This window comes from Ochotona curzoniae, unplaced genomic scaffold, assembly GCF_017591425.1.
Source record: "Ochotona curzoniae isolate NIBS_2020 unplaced genomic scaffold, NIBS_Ocur_1.0 contig_3498, whole genome shotgun sequence".
In the NCBI taxonomy this organism is placed as follows: domain Eukaryota; kingdom Metazoa; phylum Chordata; class Mammalia; order Lagomorpha; family Ochotonidae; genus Ochotona; species Ochotona curzoniae.
Window position 1 is genome coordinate 23,602,894 of NW_024465885.1, and position 12,542 is coordinate 23,615,435.

At 35.8% G+C, this 12,542-nt stretch overlaps 1 protein-coding gene across 3 annotated transcripts in view; it reads left to right on the forward strand.

The window, feature by feature from the left end:
* GBE1 (1,4-alpha-glucan branching enzyme 1) overlaps positions 1-12,542 on the forward strand; it is a 361,102-nt gene that overhangs the window by 125,359 nt on the left and 223,201 nt on the right. For all 3 annotated transcript variants that reach the window (XM_040980626.1, XM_040980624.1, XM_040980625.1), the window contains exons 6-7: positions 2,935-3,025; positions 6,857-7,066. In XM_040980626.1, coding sequence (XP_040836560.1) covers positions 2,935-3,025; positions 6,857-7,066 — 301 coding nt within the window. The remainder of the gene's footprint in view (positions 1-2,934; positions 3,026-6,856; positions 7,067-12,542) is intronic.

Sequence of the window (12,542 nt, forward strand, 5' to 3'; positions counted from 1 at the left end):
TATGCCTTAGCTTTATTATGTTTCATTTCATAGATAGTGTGTTTTTGTAATCTCAAAGGATATTCCTACTGGGTAGGAGGATGTAACACAGTTAAACACACTGCTTTGCTGTTAACATTTTGGCTAGAGAAAAGATCTGCAAGTCATGGTTAAAATTTTCAGTTATGTAGGAGTCAGTTTTTTGTGATGGTCAAGTCAGGTTAAGGAAAATAAAATTAAACCTATGCAGGATTTAATATTAATTGTTTATAACAGATATCCAATTATTGTATTTGAGATGCCCATTTACATTATGGAGCAAATGGTTTTTGATCTAGTTCTTGCAGAAAATTCAGCAGTAAAAGGACTCTCTTAATTCTTTGGGTCTGAGTGACCAGTTGAGCACATGGAACATGACTGCTATTTATGGAAGACTGATGCAAAGAAGTCTGTGTTACAAGTACAAACTGGTGCTTGACTATGAAAAGAATATTTGTTACACAGTAGAGAAATTAGCTATAAGCTCTATTTTATAAGATATAATGGATTTACGTTGTTTATGTGGAAATTTTTTTATTTTTATTTATTTTTATTTTTTTTATTGTTGTTAACATTGTATTATGTGATACAGTTTTATAGGCACTGAGGATTCCCCCCACCCCTCCCATACCCCTCCCGCCATGGTGGATTCCTCCACCTTGTTGCATAACCACAGTTCAAGTTCAGTTGAGATTCGTTCCTTGCAAACACATATCTAGCATAAAGTCCAGCATCTTATTGTCCAGATAAGTTCAGTGGCCTCTTGGGGAGACCTTCTCTAGTCTGAAGATAGGGCTAACAGAGTAAAGATCCGGTCAGTTAAAAGCTCCAACAAAACCTCAGTATCAATATACAACATTATGGAATTAATTGACATAGTATTGGGTAAACAATATGTTGAAAATAATGCAAGTTCCATTCTTCGAAACTTCTGGGTTGAGACAGTATCAATGACAGGTTCAAAAAATAACAAACAACCAAACAAAAATTACAAGTTAAATCAAGGCAAACATGTGGTATCTAATCTTTTGGGATTCGCTCATTTCCCTTAGCATTATAGTTTCCAGTTGGGCCCATTTAGCCACAAAGAACTGCATTTTGTTTTTTTTAATAGCTGAGTAGTATTCCATGGAGTAGATGAACCAAAGCTTTCTTATCCAATCTTCTGCTGATGGGCATTTTGGTTGCTTCCATGTTTTTGCAATTACTGATTGTGCTGCAATGAACATAGGGATGCATGTTGGTTTGTCGTAAAACAGGTGTTTTGGATATATTCCTAGGAGTGCAATTGCTGGGTCATATGGTATGCAGATTTTGAGTTGTTTGAGTGTTCTCCAGAAACCTTCAAACTCTTGCAAGAAAATGTAGGAAATACCCTGCTAGACCTAGGAGTAGGTCCCGACTTTCTAAGAAGGACACCAAAAGCAATAGCAGTTGAGAACAGAATAAACAAATGGGACCTCATCAAACTAAGAAGTTTCTGCACAGCAAGGGAAACAATCAACAAAGTAAAAAAGCAACCCACAGAGTGGGAGAAGATCTTTGCACACTATATAGGCGATAGGGGGCTAATTTCCAGGATATACAAAGAACTTCAAAACAACCAAAAAACCAAAACAAACAAGCCACTCAAGAAATGGGCACGGGAAATGGGCAAACATTTCACAAAGGAACAAGTCCAAATGGCAAACAAACATATGAAAAAATGTTCCAGCTCCCTGGCAATAAGGGAAATCCAAATTAAAACATCGATGAGGTACCACCTAACACCAGTTAGATTGGCCCACATAAACAAGAACACCAACGACGCTTGCTGGCGAGGATGCGGGGAAAAGGGAACCCTACTCCACTGCTGGTGGAGCTGCAAATTGGTTTATGTGGAAATTTAAGTACACATTTGTGTCAGGTGTGATAGAGTTATTAGTTTGTACTTTGACCAATAAAGAGGCAATCAAAATCACTTCAGATTAGGTGAGCATTTAGAAGTTTATGCTCTTTTTAAAGTGTATGAATTCCTAGTTATGAATGTAATTTTTGACTTGTTTTAGTATTAATAATCTACTGAATTTTGTACATGAGAAGCTGTTAGATACCAACCAGAAAGAATAACTATGTATTTAAATAAAATGACCCTGAATATGAGCTGACATAAACATTAAGAAAACTTTTGAGGACAGAATCACAGAATTTCCTATGTTATTAGAGAGCATTCTATGTATGAAACTTGCAATGTAATCAAGTCACATTTGAAAATTTAGCCAACTTACACTTCAAAGACCATCTGATTTTTCATTAGTTGTTTTTTTCTGAGTGTTTTATAATACCTAACGTTTGAGTCACTTCATTTAGTGATAGAACAAAGCATATTTGTTCTGAGAAGTCTATTAGTGTGTGTATATACACTTGCAATTTTTCAGTAATTTTGTCGGTACAAAATAGATACATTAATGCTAACTATGTAACTGCCAATGTAACAATTGAGCTTGTTGGTATTTCATATGCTATGGAGTAGAAATTACTAAAACTGTAAAGTATGAATACGGCACATAGTCAGTTACTTTTATTTAGCTTCCAGAATCTTCAGTATGAAAATTAAAGTGAAAATGAACTTTAGCATATGCAGATTGTCATCTTTAATATTCTAAAGCCAAATTAAGAGCAAATTTGCATATCATTTATTGCTTGTTAAAATTAAGACATTTCAAATAGCTAGTCAGAGCCAAATTCTAAGAAACTGTCCACTTTTGTTTTACAAGGTCAGACAAGGAAAAGATGTTAGGGCGATAGAACTTTTTAGGATTGTTAAAGCTTCTAGATTATATGCAAAGTTCAGTGTCTTTTAGAACAAGGGTGCTTTTGTTTGTGACTTTTCCTGAAGCATGACTTTGAATCTCAGTGTGACCTTTGCTCATCTAGGATACAACTGCATTCAGATGATGGCTATCATGGAGCATGCTTATTACGCCAGCTTTGGTTACCAAATCACAAGCTTCTTCGCAGCTTCAAGGTAAAATCAAAGACTTGCTATCCTTTTAATTTGGAGCACAAAAAGAAACAACAAAAAATTTCACACTTCATAATGTTGGTTTGTAACCTGTTTTACAGTGAACAGATTAACACAAGCTAAACATTCATTTTTACTAAAATCTTACATCCTGCCCTGCAGGTTGGCTCTGTTTAAATGTTTCTTTTTTTTTCCCTCCCCTTGGTATGAATTCTGAGAAAGAATATCCTATGAACTGCTGAAATTACCATATGCAAGGATCAGTCAGAGAATCATGTGCTGTGGATGCTGTTACTGCTATACCACATCCTTTTCAAGAAAGAGATTGATTGATACAACAGGGTAACAGGGAGGCCCTTCATAAAACATACTGCAGGAAGACTGGCATTTGCTTAGGCTCATTTCTAAGTAGTGTGATTGTCTATATGGAAGACACCAAGAGATACTATGCATTTGAAGTCCATAAATGACCACCAATTGAACATATCCAACATTTTATCTGTCCCATCCAGTTCATGTTGTGGTGGCCAATAGACATCAGTCCGTGTTCATATATATTGGTGATTTTTATTTTTTAATGAAAGCTCCAAAAAAGTACTGGGATACTAAAGGAGCAGTTATAAACCTGATTGATTTAGGTTCAAATTTATATTGGAATTCATCTCTAAAACGTAATTAAGAGTTCACAGAGTGAAGGAGTTAATTAGATTATATTGTTTAATATAATTAAATTATATATTGTTTAACAATATATGGGTTATATTGTTAAATCTCTCAATTCACTTATCAGTTTTTCAGTTATCTACATCTATTCACTTTAAATTTTCTACTTCTGCTCTGGAACAAGTTCCAAAGAAGGTTTTATCTTAACTAGAGGTGCTTTTGTTAGGGATGCTGATGCGTTTACATTAAATACAATAGCCATTTCTTTGCTCACTTAAACTGTCAGCAATGTTTGGCACACTTGCTTACTCCCACCTCTTCTCTTGGCTTCCTTAATATTATATCCATCCTCCTGTGTTTATTTTCCCCACATTACTGTTGCTCTTCTGTATTTTCTGACTCCTAATTATTCTGACTTCAAAATATTGGCAATCCTAGTGTGCAATATTCAGTTTCATTCTCTTCTGTATTGTCTGAAGTGCCATGGTGATTTATTCAAGTCTCATGCAGGGCCCTGCACGGTACCCTAGGTGCAAAAGTCCTCACTTTGAACACACCAGGATCCCATATGAGCACTGATTCTAATTCCAGTGGCCCTGATTTGCATCCAGCTCCCTGCTTATGGCCTGGGAAAGGAATAAAAGACAGCTCAAAACCTTGGGTCCTGCACCTGCCTGAGAGACCCGGAGGAAGTTCCTGACTCCTGGCTTCAGATATGTGCAGCACCAGCTGTTGCAGCCACTTGGGGAGTGAATCACTGGACAGAAATCTTCCTCTGACTCTCCTCTGCTCTTTATATCTGACTTTCCAATAAAAATAAATTTTAAAAGTCTCATCCTTTGTTTGCTTTATACTCTAATATGCACTCTGTGTTGCCTCCCATATATTTTTTATAGATGTATTTTTTATTGGAAAGGCAGATATACAGAGAGTACAGAGGGGAGGACAGACAGAGAGGAAGATCTTCCATCTGATGGTTAACTCCCCAAGTGACTACAGTGGCTGGTGCTGAGCCAGTCCAAAGCCAGGAACCAGGAACTCTTCCAGGTATCCCATGCCAGTGCTGGGTCCCAAAGCTATGGGCCATGCTCGACTGCTTTCCCAGACCACAAGCAGGGAGCTGGATGGGATTTGTGATCTCCGGGATTAGAACCAGTGCCCATATGGGATCCTGGGCGTGCAAGACAAGGTCTTGAACCACTAAGATATAGCATTGGGCCCGCCTACTATATTTTTCTCCATTCCTAACCTCTTTTATACATTTTGGACAGATCCTATTTGACAAAAAAACATATCGTACTTTTCTTAAACTTAATGTGTATGATATTAAATTTCTGATGGTGTCTGCTAACCTCATCCTCTTAATATTATCTGTATTTAAATAAATGGCATTGCGGTTATGATCTTATAATTGTTTAAGCCAAAAATTATATTGTTATATGTGCCTCTTCCCTTTCTGTACTTCCATGTACCCCGGTCTTCTAAGTGTTATTGTCAGACTGCTTCAGGTGCCTGTACTACTGCTACTCTGGTCCTTGTTGATGGTCTCTAAAAGAGATTATTTTAATAGTTGTTCAGCCTTTCATCCCCTTTTCTACCGTCTCCTTTCTTACTTAACGTGGTCTGCTTTCTGTGCAGTGACCAGAGACATCACTAAAAATGTCATTCTGGTCAGGTCACTTGTCTGCCTGGAACTAATGGTTGTCTCTATTAGAATAAATCCAAAACTTATCGTGAACTTCTTAGACCATCTTTGAGTTGAGTCTTGGATGATGATTTGGGCTTATCTTGATCATGTGTCATTCTACATCAGCTATACTAGGCATTTTGCTTTGTTTCAAATGCTCCTAGCTCAATTTCTGTTCTATACTCTTTCAACTTCCTTTCCTTATTCTCTGAATATTTATGTCCTTAGCTAGTATTGGTCAATTGCCTCTTCTGTTAAACTTGCATCTATGACCTTATTGAAAAGAACTAAGTTGTGTTTCATACCTATTACTTTTCTTCATTTTTCTCTAGAAGATTCATTTTTATCCACATATTTTGCTTCATTGTCCCTAAAGCAGAATGTAAATTCCTCTGAATAGTGATGTTTGTTATGTCCTCAACAGTATCTCCAGAGTACAGAAATTTTTAGGGCTAGTGGGTGAGTCATGGGTATTTTTCCAAGTAATAATGTAGGGAATTGAAGGGAAGGCAGTTAAAGGATATTCATTTGATGAATACACACTTGAATGAGTGGAAGAAAATATGACTGAGTTAAATAAAGAATAAGAAAAAGGTTATATTTCAATGTAACATTATTAGAGGAATGTAAGTTTAGTCAGTGCCAACAGGTATGATAAAGTGAGCGGTCTTCAGAGGGCATTGGTATAATTTCAAATGGAGGATGATTTGATTTTATTTACATTTAAAAGATGGTGTTTAATAGAAGACAGAAAAAAATAAAAAAAGATTGCACTTACTACTTGGTAGTGTTGGGTGCCAAATTTGCTATGTGTCAAACAAAGTATGGTCCCATGGGACACCAGACATTCATAGCCCTTGCTGCAAAGAAAACATGTTTCAGTAAGGCAGACCAGTGATAGACAATTAGAAAGCTACCGGGATTACTTAAAGCCCAAAGTTACAAGAAGGAAGGTCTCCTTCTGGAGTGATTTCCCCCCGCCCCCGTTTCATGAAGAATAAGAGACTACTTTTAAAAGAAACACAAACATACGTGTGAATTATCACTTTTTTCTGTTTAGTTGATCACAAACGTATTACATCACGTTTTCTTGGCCTACTTCCTAATTCCTGAGTATTCTAATTTGAGAATCAAGGTTAAAGGCAAGATCTCAACCAAGACACCAACGTCATAGAAAGAAATACTCTAAGAGCTCCTTAGCCCCAACAATGGGAAACCTGTGAGCAGCAGTGTCCAAGGCTAGAAGTTCCTTAATAATCAAATAGTAAGCAAGTAAATATATCATGCAAATATGGATTTGAAGAGCTGGAGAGTTCAAAAAGCTCATGGACAATGCATACCAGCAAAAATCTATGTACAGTGGTAAAAATTGTTTTCATCCGTATAAACTTATTTTTAATTTTATTTTTTTCCATAGGGAAAAGCAATGACTACACAGTTGGCTTTATTGTTATGGATTCCTTTGTTATGTTCTTTTTTCATAGCCGTTATGGAACGCCTGAGGAGTTAAAAGAACTTGTTGATACAGCTCATTCAATGGGGATAATAGTCCTCCTCGATGTGGTACATAGCCATGCTTCAAAGAATTCAGAAGATGGACTAAATATGTTTGATGGAACTGATTCCTGTTACTTTCATTCTGGACCGAGAGGGACTCACAGTCTTTGGGATAGTAAATTGTTTGCCTATTCCAGGTAAGTACATAAAATGCAAATAGGTTTTCTTAGTTTAAAATTATTTTCATTCAACTTCACTAAACTCATTGTGTGTACTCTCTTTCCAGATCTTTTCATGCTCTTTTAAAAATATGTGTGAGGAATTTCACCTTGTCTTTTTCTGTCATATGTATTTATAGTGTGTTGCATTAAATTTTGCTTTTATAAATAATGAGCGATTTATACTAGGTTGTTTTTTATTACCATTTTAAAGTTTTCCTATGGATTATTTCAGTGTCAAAATAATTACTTTCTCAGGTTTATTTAAAAATTTAAAAATCACCTTTTAGTAGAAACTTACACAGTTTTAAAAATAATACCATAATTTGATATATCAATATTAGTACCATGTTTTTAAACATTTGTTACTAATTTTAGAGGCAAATTCAGAGAGAGAAAATAAAACCCGGGGTAGAGGATGGGAAGAAGGAGAGAGAGAGTAAAAGAAAGATCATTCACCTGCTGCTTCACTACCCCAAAAGCTTACAGCAACCAGGGCTAGTCCTCCTACAGACAGGAATCTGACTCCTTGTCAGTCTTCAAACTGAGCCTCATCATTCTACGAAGACACTTTGTGTCGCCTTTATACATGCTGTGCTTTAAAACTTATTTGTTTATTTGTATATATTTGAATGGTGAACAAAGGGCCAGAGAAATAGAATGGCTGTACTCAGCAGGATTGGCTAGGATGAGCCAGGAGTCTGGAATTGAATGCAGAGCTCCCATTGAAATGGTGATAACCCTAGAACTTGAGCTCTCAGCTGTTTCCAACCAGATGTACATCAACATGAAGATGGATAAAAAGTAGAGTGGCCTTGATCTGAACCACATACTTAAGTTTGAAATGTGTAAGTAAATATCATAAGTCATGCCTAATGCGTACTACTGGTTCAATCCCCCGATGCCCACCAGTGGCAGGGCTAGGGCAGTCTAAAGTGAGGCCTGCAAAAGCAGAGCAGCCAGGGCACAAACTAGTGCCCTGTGGGGTGCTGGTGCTGCAGAGCAGGGTTCACTAGCTGTGCCACAATGCCAGCCCATATGTCTGTCATTTAATGTTTTAGATTTTATAGCAATTAAAAAGGACTGTGATATAAATTCATTGAATAGATTATTGAGTAAACCTTATAAAAATTAAAATTATACAAATTATAACCAGATTCTGTGGTTCAGATTTGGCTATGTAAAGTTTAACTCAAATAATTATGACTTATGAAAAAAGCCTTATTTCATGTTAAATTTGTTTGCTTTATAAAATTGACATATTAAATAGCTATTTTGTGTATGGAAATAATTCTTCTGCAGAACTACGGAAATTCAGTAAGTGGACAGTGTTTATGTTATAAAATGATTCTTTCATTAAAATATTTGATATACTGTATTTCTGTTTCCTGGAGCACTAAAGTGCATTTAAATTGCTCCAATGTTATATAAAATGAGATTATGCATAACTGCTTTCAAAAACATTTCTATTGCAGATTGAGACAAACTTAAAAATGTTTCTTTTTTATTGACTTAATTATCGAGCCTTCTCAGGAATGTTCTTTGGTAAATAATATGTAGTGTGACTGCAACTTATTTTTGTCACCATTTTGAGAATGTTTTTATATGTTATACTGTCAGTCCTTTGTAAATATTGTTCCAGTAATATGTATTTCATTTATCCTACACGTTTGCTATTTCTTAGCTAAAATCTTTCTGGTTATATAAAATTCAGTATTTTCTACAGAATAGTAGTAATTTCCACATAATTTTATATAATTGTGGCATGATTGTACAATATAAATTCTAATAAGCTAAGATATATAATTAAAAATTATATAAATATATATAAATTAAAGATATATAAATTAAATTATAAATACATTATAAATTAATTAAAATATATACATTGAAGAATTCAATAATGATATATACTATATTTATCTATATCATATATGTATATATGTGCACACACACATATATATATATATATCACTGGACTCTTACTGTTTAACTCTTAGATTAATACCCCAATACCTAGTTCAATCCATTACATAATTTTTGATGAAAATTTTCAGATTTGCTCCCTTATATTTACCTCCTATTTCTATTATTTATGCACATATAATTTGATCTTTCTTAATTGGGACGCTACAGTTTTCTGCATTCATGATTAAAGAACTACCTTCCTGTTCTGGTTATTTGCTATTGCTGATCAAACCAGGCCAATATTCAGTGATTTGCAGCAACAGCAATCATATGATGTACTTAAACATGTGAGATTTGGGCAAATGTTGGGAGGAACACTTGCTTTTTTGTGTGTGTGTTATTCAGCTAGAATGGCTCAATGAGATTCCAGAACATCCACTTTCTGGAAAGTTCACCTGACTACCAGTTCTGCCTGGATGTCAGCTAGGCGTTCGGTGATTGCTACCCCAAGGGGAACAGCAGAACATGAGGGACTTTTTACTGGTGTGTGGGTCCATACTCTGGATGTATGGGCTGCCATTTTCTGTATTCTGTGTCTGGACACTGGTGCTGTGTCTCTCTGACATACACTACAGTCAGTCACAGTCACAGATTCAAGGGACAAAAGATACAGATTTAAGCATTCAGTTGGAAGAGCATTAAAGTAGTTTAAGGCTGTGCTTTAAAATTTGTTTAAAAAATTTTTTTAACCACATTTGTTGCTTTACTTGATAAATTTACATAAAAATTTATACTGCATCCAAGATAAAATTTCTTGGATTTATAGATGTAAATGGTACACTTCATTTATCTAAATGTGAGTGCATCTATTAAGTACTGTGTATGTGCATCATTCCACAAATGCGTAAAAATTCGGGAGGGTATTTGGCAGTTACACTGCCACTTGTAGTACCCACAGTACATGTGAATGGCAGGGCTGGAGTTGAAGTTGTGCTTCTAAAACCTGTTCCCTCTTAATACACACCGTTGGAGTCAGCAGACAGTGGCCTTAGTAGTTGAGGTTTTGCTGCCATGTGGGAGAGCTAGATTGAATCCATGACTTGGATTTGGCCTGCTCTAAGCTGACTATTCAGGGCATGTAGAAAATTATTGGGTGGATACAGACATTGCTCTATTTTCTGGCTCCTTCTTTTAAATAAATGTACATACAAGTCCAAATCTTCATTTTCATCTTCTCCATATGATACTCATTCTGTTTGTAATTTTGAGTTTCTTCTTAAGCAGATGGGATCAGTAACTACACTTTGTAACATATTTTAAATATAAATTTTTTCTTACATCTTACCTTCAATAAACTGATTAGTGTTATAATCTGCTGGTAAATAGACATCAAAGCGGTACATGGTTTGCTTAAGATCTAAGCGTCCTCCTTAAAATGCTTTGCAGTGAATTTTGAAATTTTTTTTTATTCATTTGTTTGCAAAATGCTGTTTTGTAGAACTGCTTCTGTAGATATATGTTGTTCATATTCATCCTGTCTATCATGTTACAGCTTGTCACCATTTATAATCCCTGATTCAAGTGCCATCATCAAAATTATCAGAATTAAATCTCTCACTTTGAGTAGTGCTCTGGATCCTGACTGTGCTATTTCATTACCTGCTATGAATAAATTTCCAATCAGGAGCTGCCCATGTTTTAATTTTCTGTCTACTCAGCTGAACTGCCTTCTAACTCTGCTAAATTACTAATGACAGTTCATAACAGAGATTGGGTTGTCCTTAACTTCACTTGGTAAAGAGCACCTTCTGACAAATATGTCACCCTTAAGTTTTAGGAGTTTCTTGAGGGAGAAGTAATGGATAAAATCTAGTCCCAGTTGTAAATTCTGTTTGCATATTCTTCCTGTGCTATATAAATTGCATGATAAAAAAGGCAAGTATAGATTTGTTGAAGTTAAGTAGCTATTATGCTGCATCAAATGCTACCGTTTCTTACTTGAGTATTTGTTTCAATGGTTAGATATTAATATCAAAGGAACTACAGAAGAGCTAATATTCATTTCAGTGTATGTTCACAATGGAGAAACTATTAATGTAAATATATTTTACTTTTATTTTGAGTTACTAAAATTCTTTCCACAAAGTAATTCTAATTGTCTTCTTCGGGATTATAACTACTTGTAATAAAATTTCCTTTGGTATAGACAGATGATGTTCAATGCCTTAGAATGTGTAGTGAAGTTCATGGGAGTCTTCCTTTTTTCAGTGTATATTGAGATCTGAAGATATACAATATGTTAATATGTACACATGCACTAGTTCATTCATATGACATCTCGCATTTATAGATTTTGATTGTTAATTCAATCTTGAATTCATATTACAAACCCTATGACTATAGATGCAAGTGTTCTAAAAGAAGTTTTAGCTTGTAAGTATAATATGTCATTATCAACTCAGTTCTTTTTCATTATTTATTTATTTGAACTCTGTTACTGAGAGAAAAGAGAGACACAGATCTTCCATTTGGTGGCTTACTCTCCAAATGATGAGAATACTCGGAGGTGGGCCAGGTTGAAGTCAGGAGCCAGGATCTTCATCTAGGTCTCCAACCTGGGTGGCTTGGCCATCTGCTGCTGCTTTCTCAGGTTCATTAGTGGGCAGCTGGATCAGAAGTGAAGCAGCTGGGACTTGAATTTATTGTCTGTGTTGGGTGCTAGCATTGCAGGACAACACTCAATGCCACAATACCAGTTCCATCCAAGCGAATTCTTAAAATGGTAATACTGAATTTAAAATCAGTGCATCTTGAAAAAAAAGACTATGAATATATATGACACCATCATGATTAGCAAGAGAGTTAAAAACTATGGGTTAAGGGCCCAGCGCGGTGGCGCAAATGGTTAAAGGTCCTCACCTTGCACGCCCGGGATCCCATATGGGCGCCGGTTCTAATCCCGGCAGCCCCGCTTCCCTTCCAGCTCCCTGCCTGTGGCCCGGGAAAGCAGTCGAGGACGGCCCAAAGCTTTGGGAACCTGCACCCGCGTGGGAGACCCCGGAAGAGGCTCCTGGCTTCGGATCGGCATAGTATCGGCCCGTTGCGCTCACTTGGGGAGTGAATCATCGGACGGAAGATCTTCCTCTCTGTCTCTCCTCTCTGTATATCTGCCTTTCCAATGAAAAAATAACAAAAATAAATCTTTAAAAAAAAAAAAAACTATGGGTTAAGAGCTTGAATGAAATCTCTAGTATTATCTCTAAGAGGAATTTATTTATTTAAAAGCAACAGTTATTGTCTATGTTTATCATTGGGTAGAATGATTTCTCTTTGTTATTTGGGCTGAATATCCCAAGTATCTGAATACTTGGTACCAGAAATACTGCAGTATTGAGTTTCTTTTGAAGTATATACTTTGTAAAATTTGAAATTCAAAATGTCCAGATATTTGAAACTTTTGCATACTTATGTGTGCTTGGGAAATTTTGGATTTTGGATTTTAAATCATTAGATCAGGGAACCACAACTTGTAAAGGCAAATCAGGTG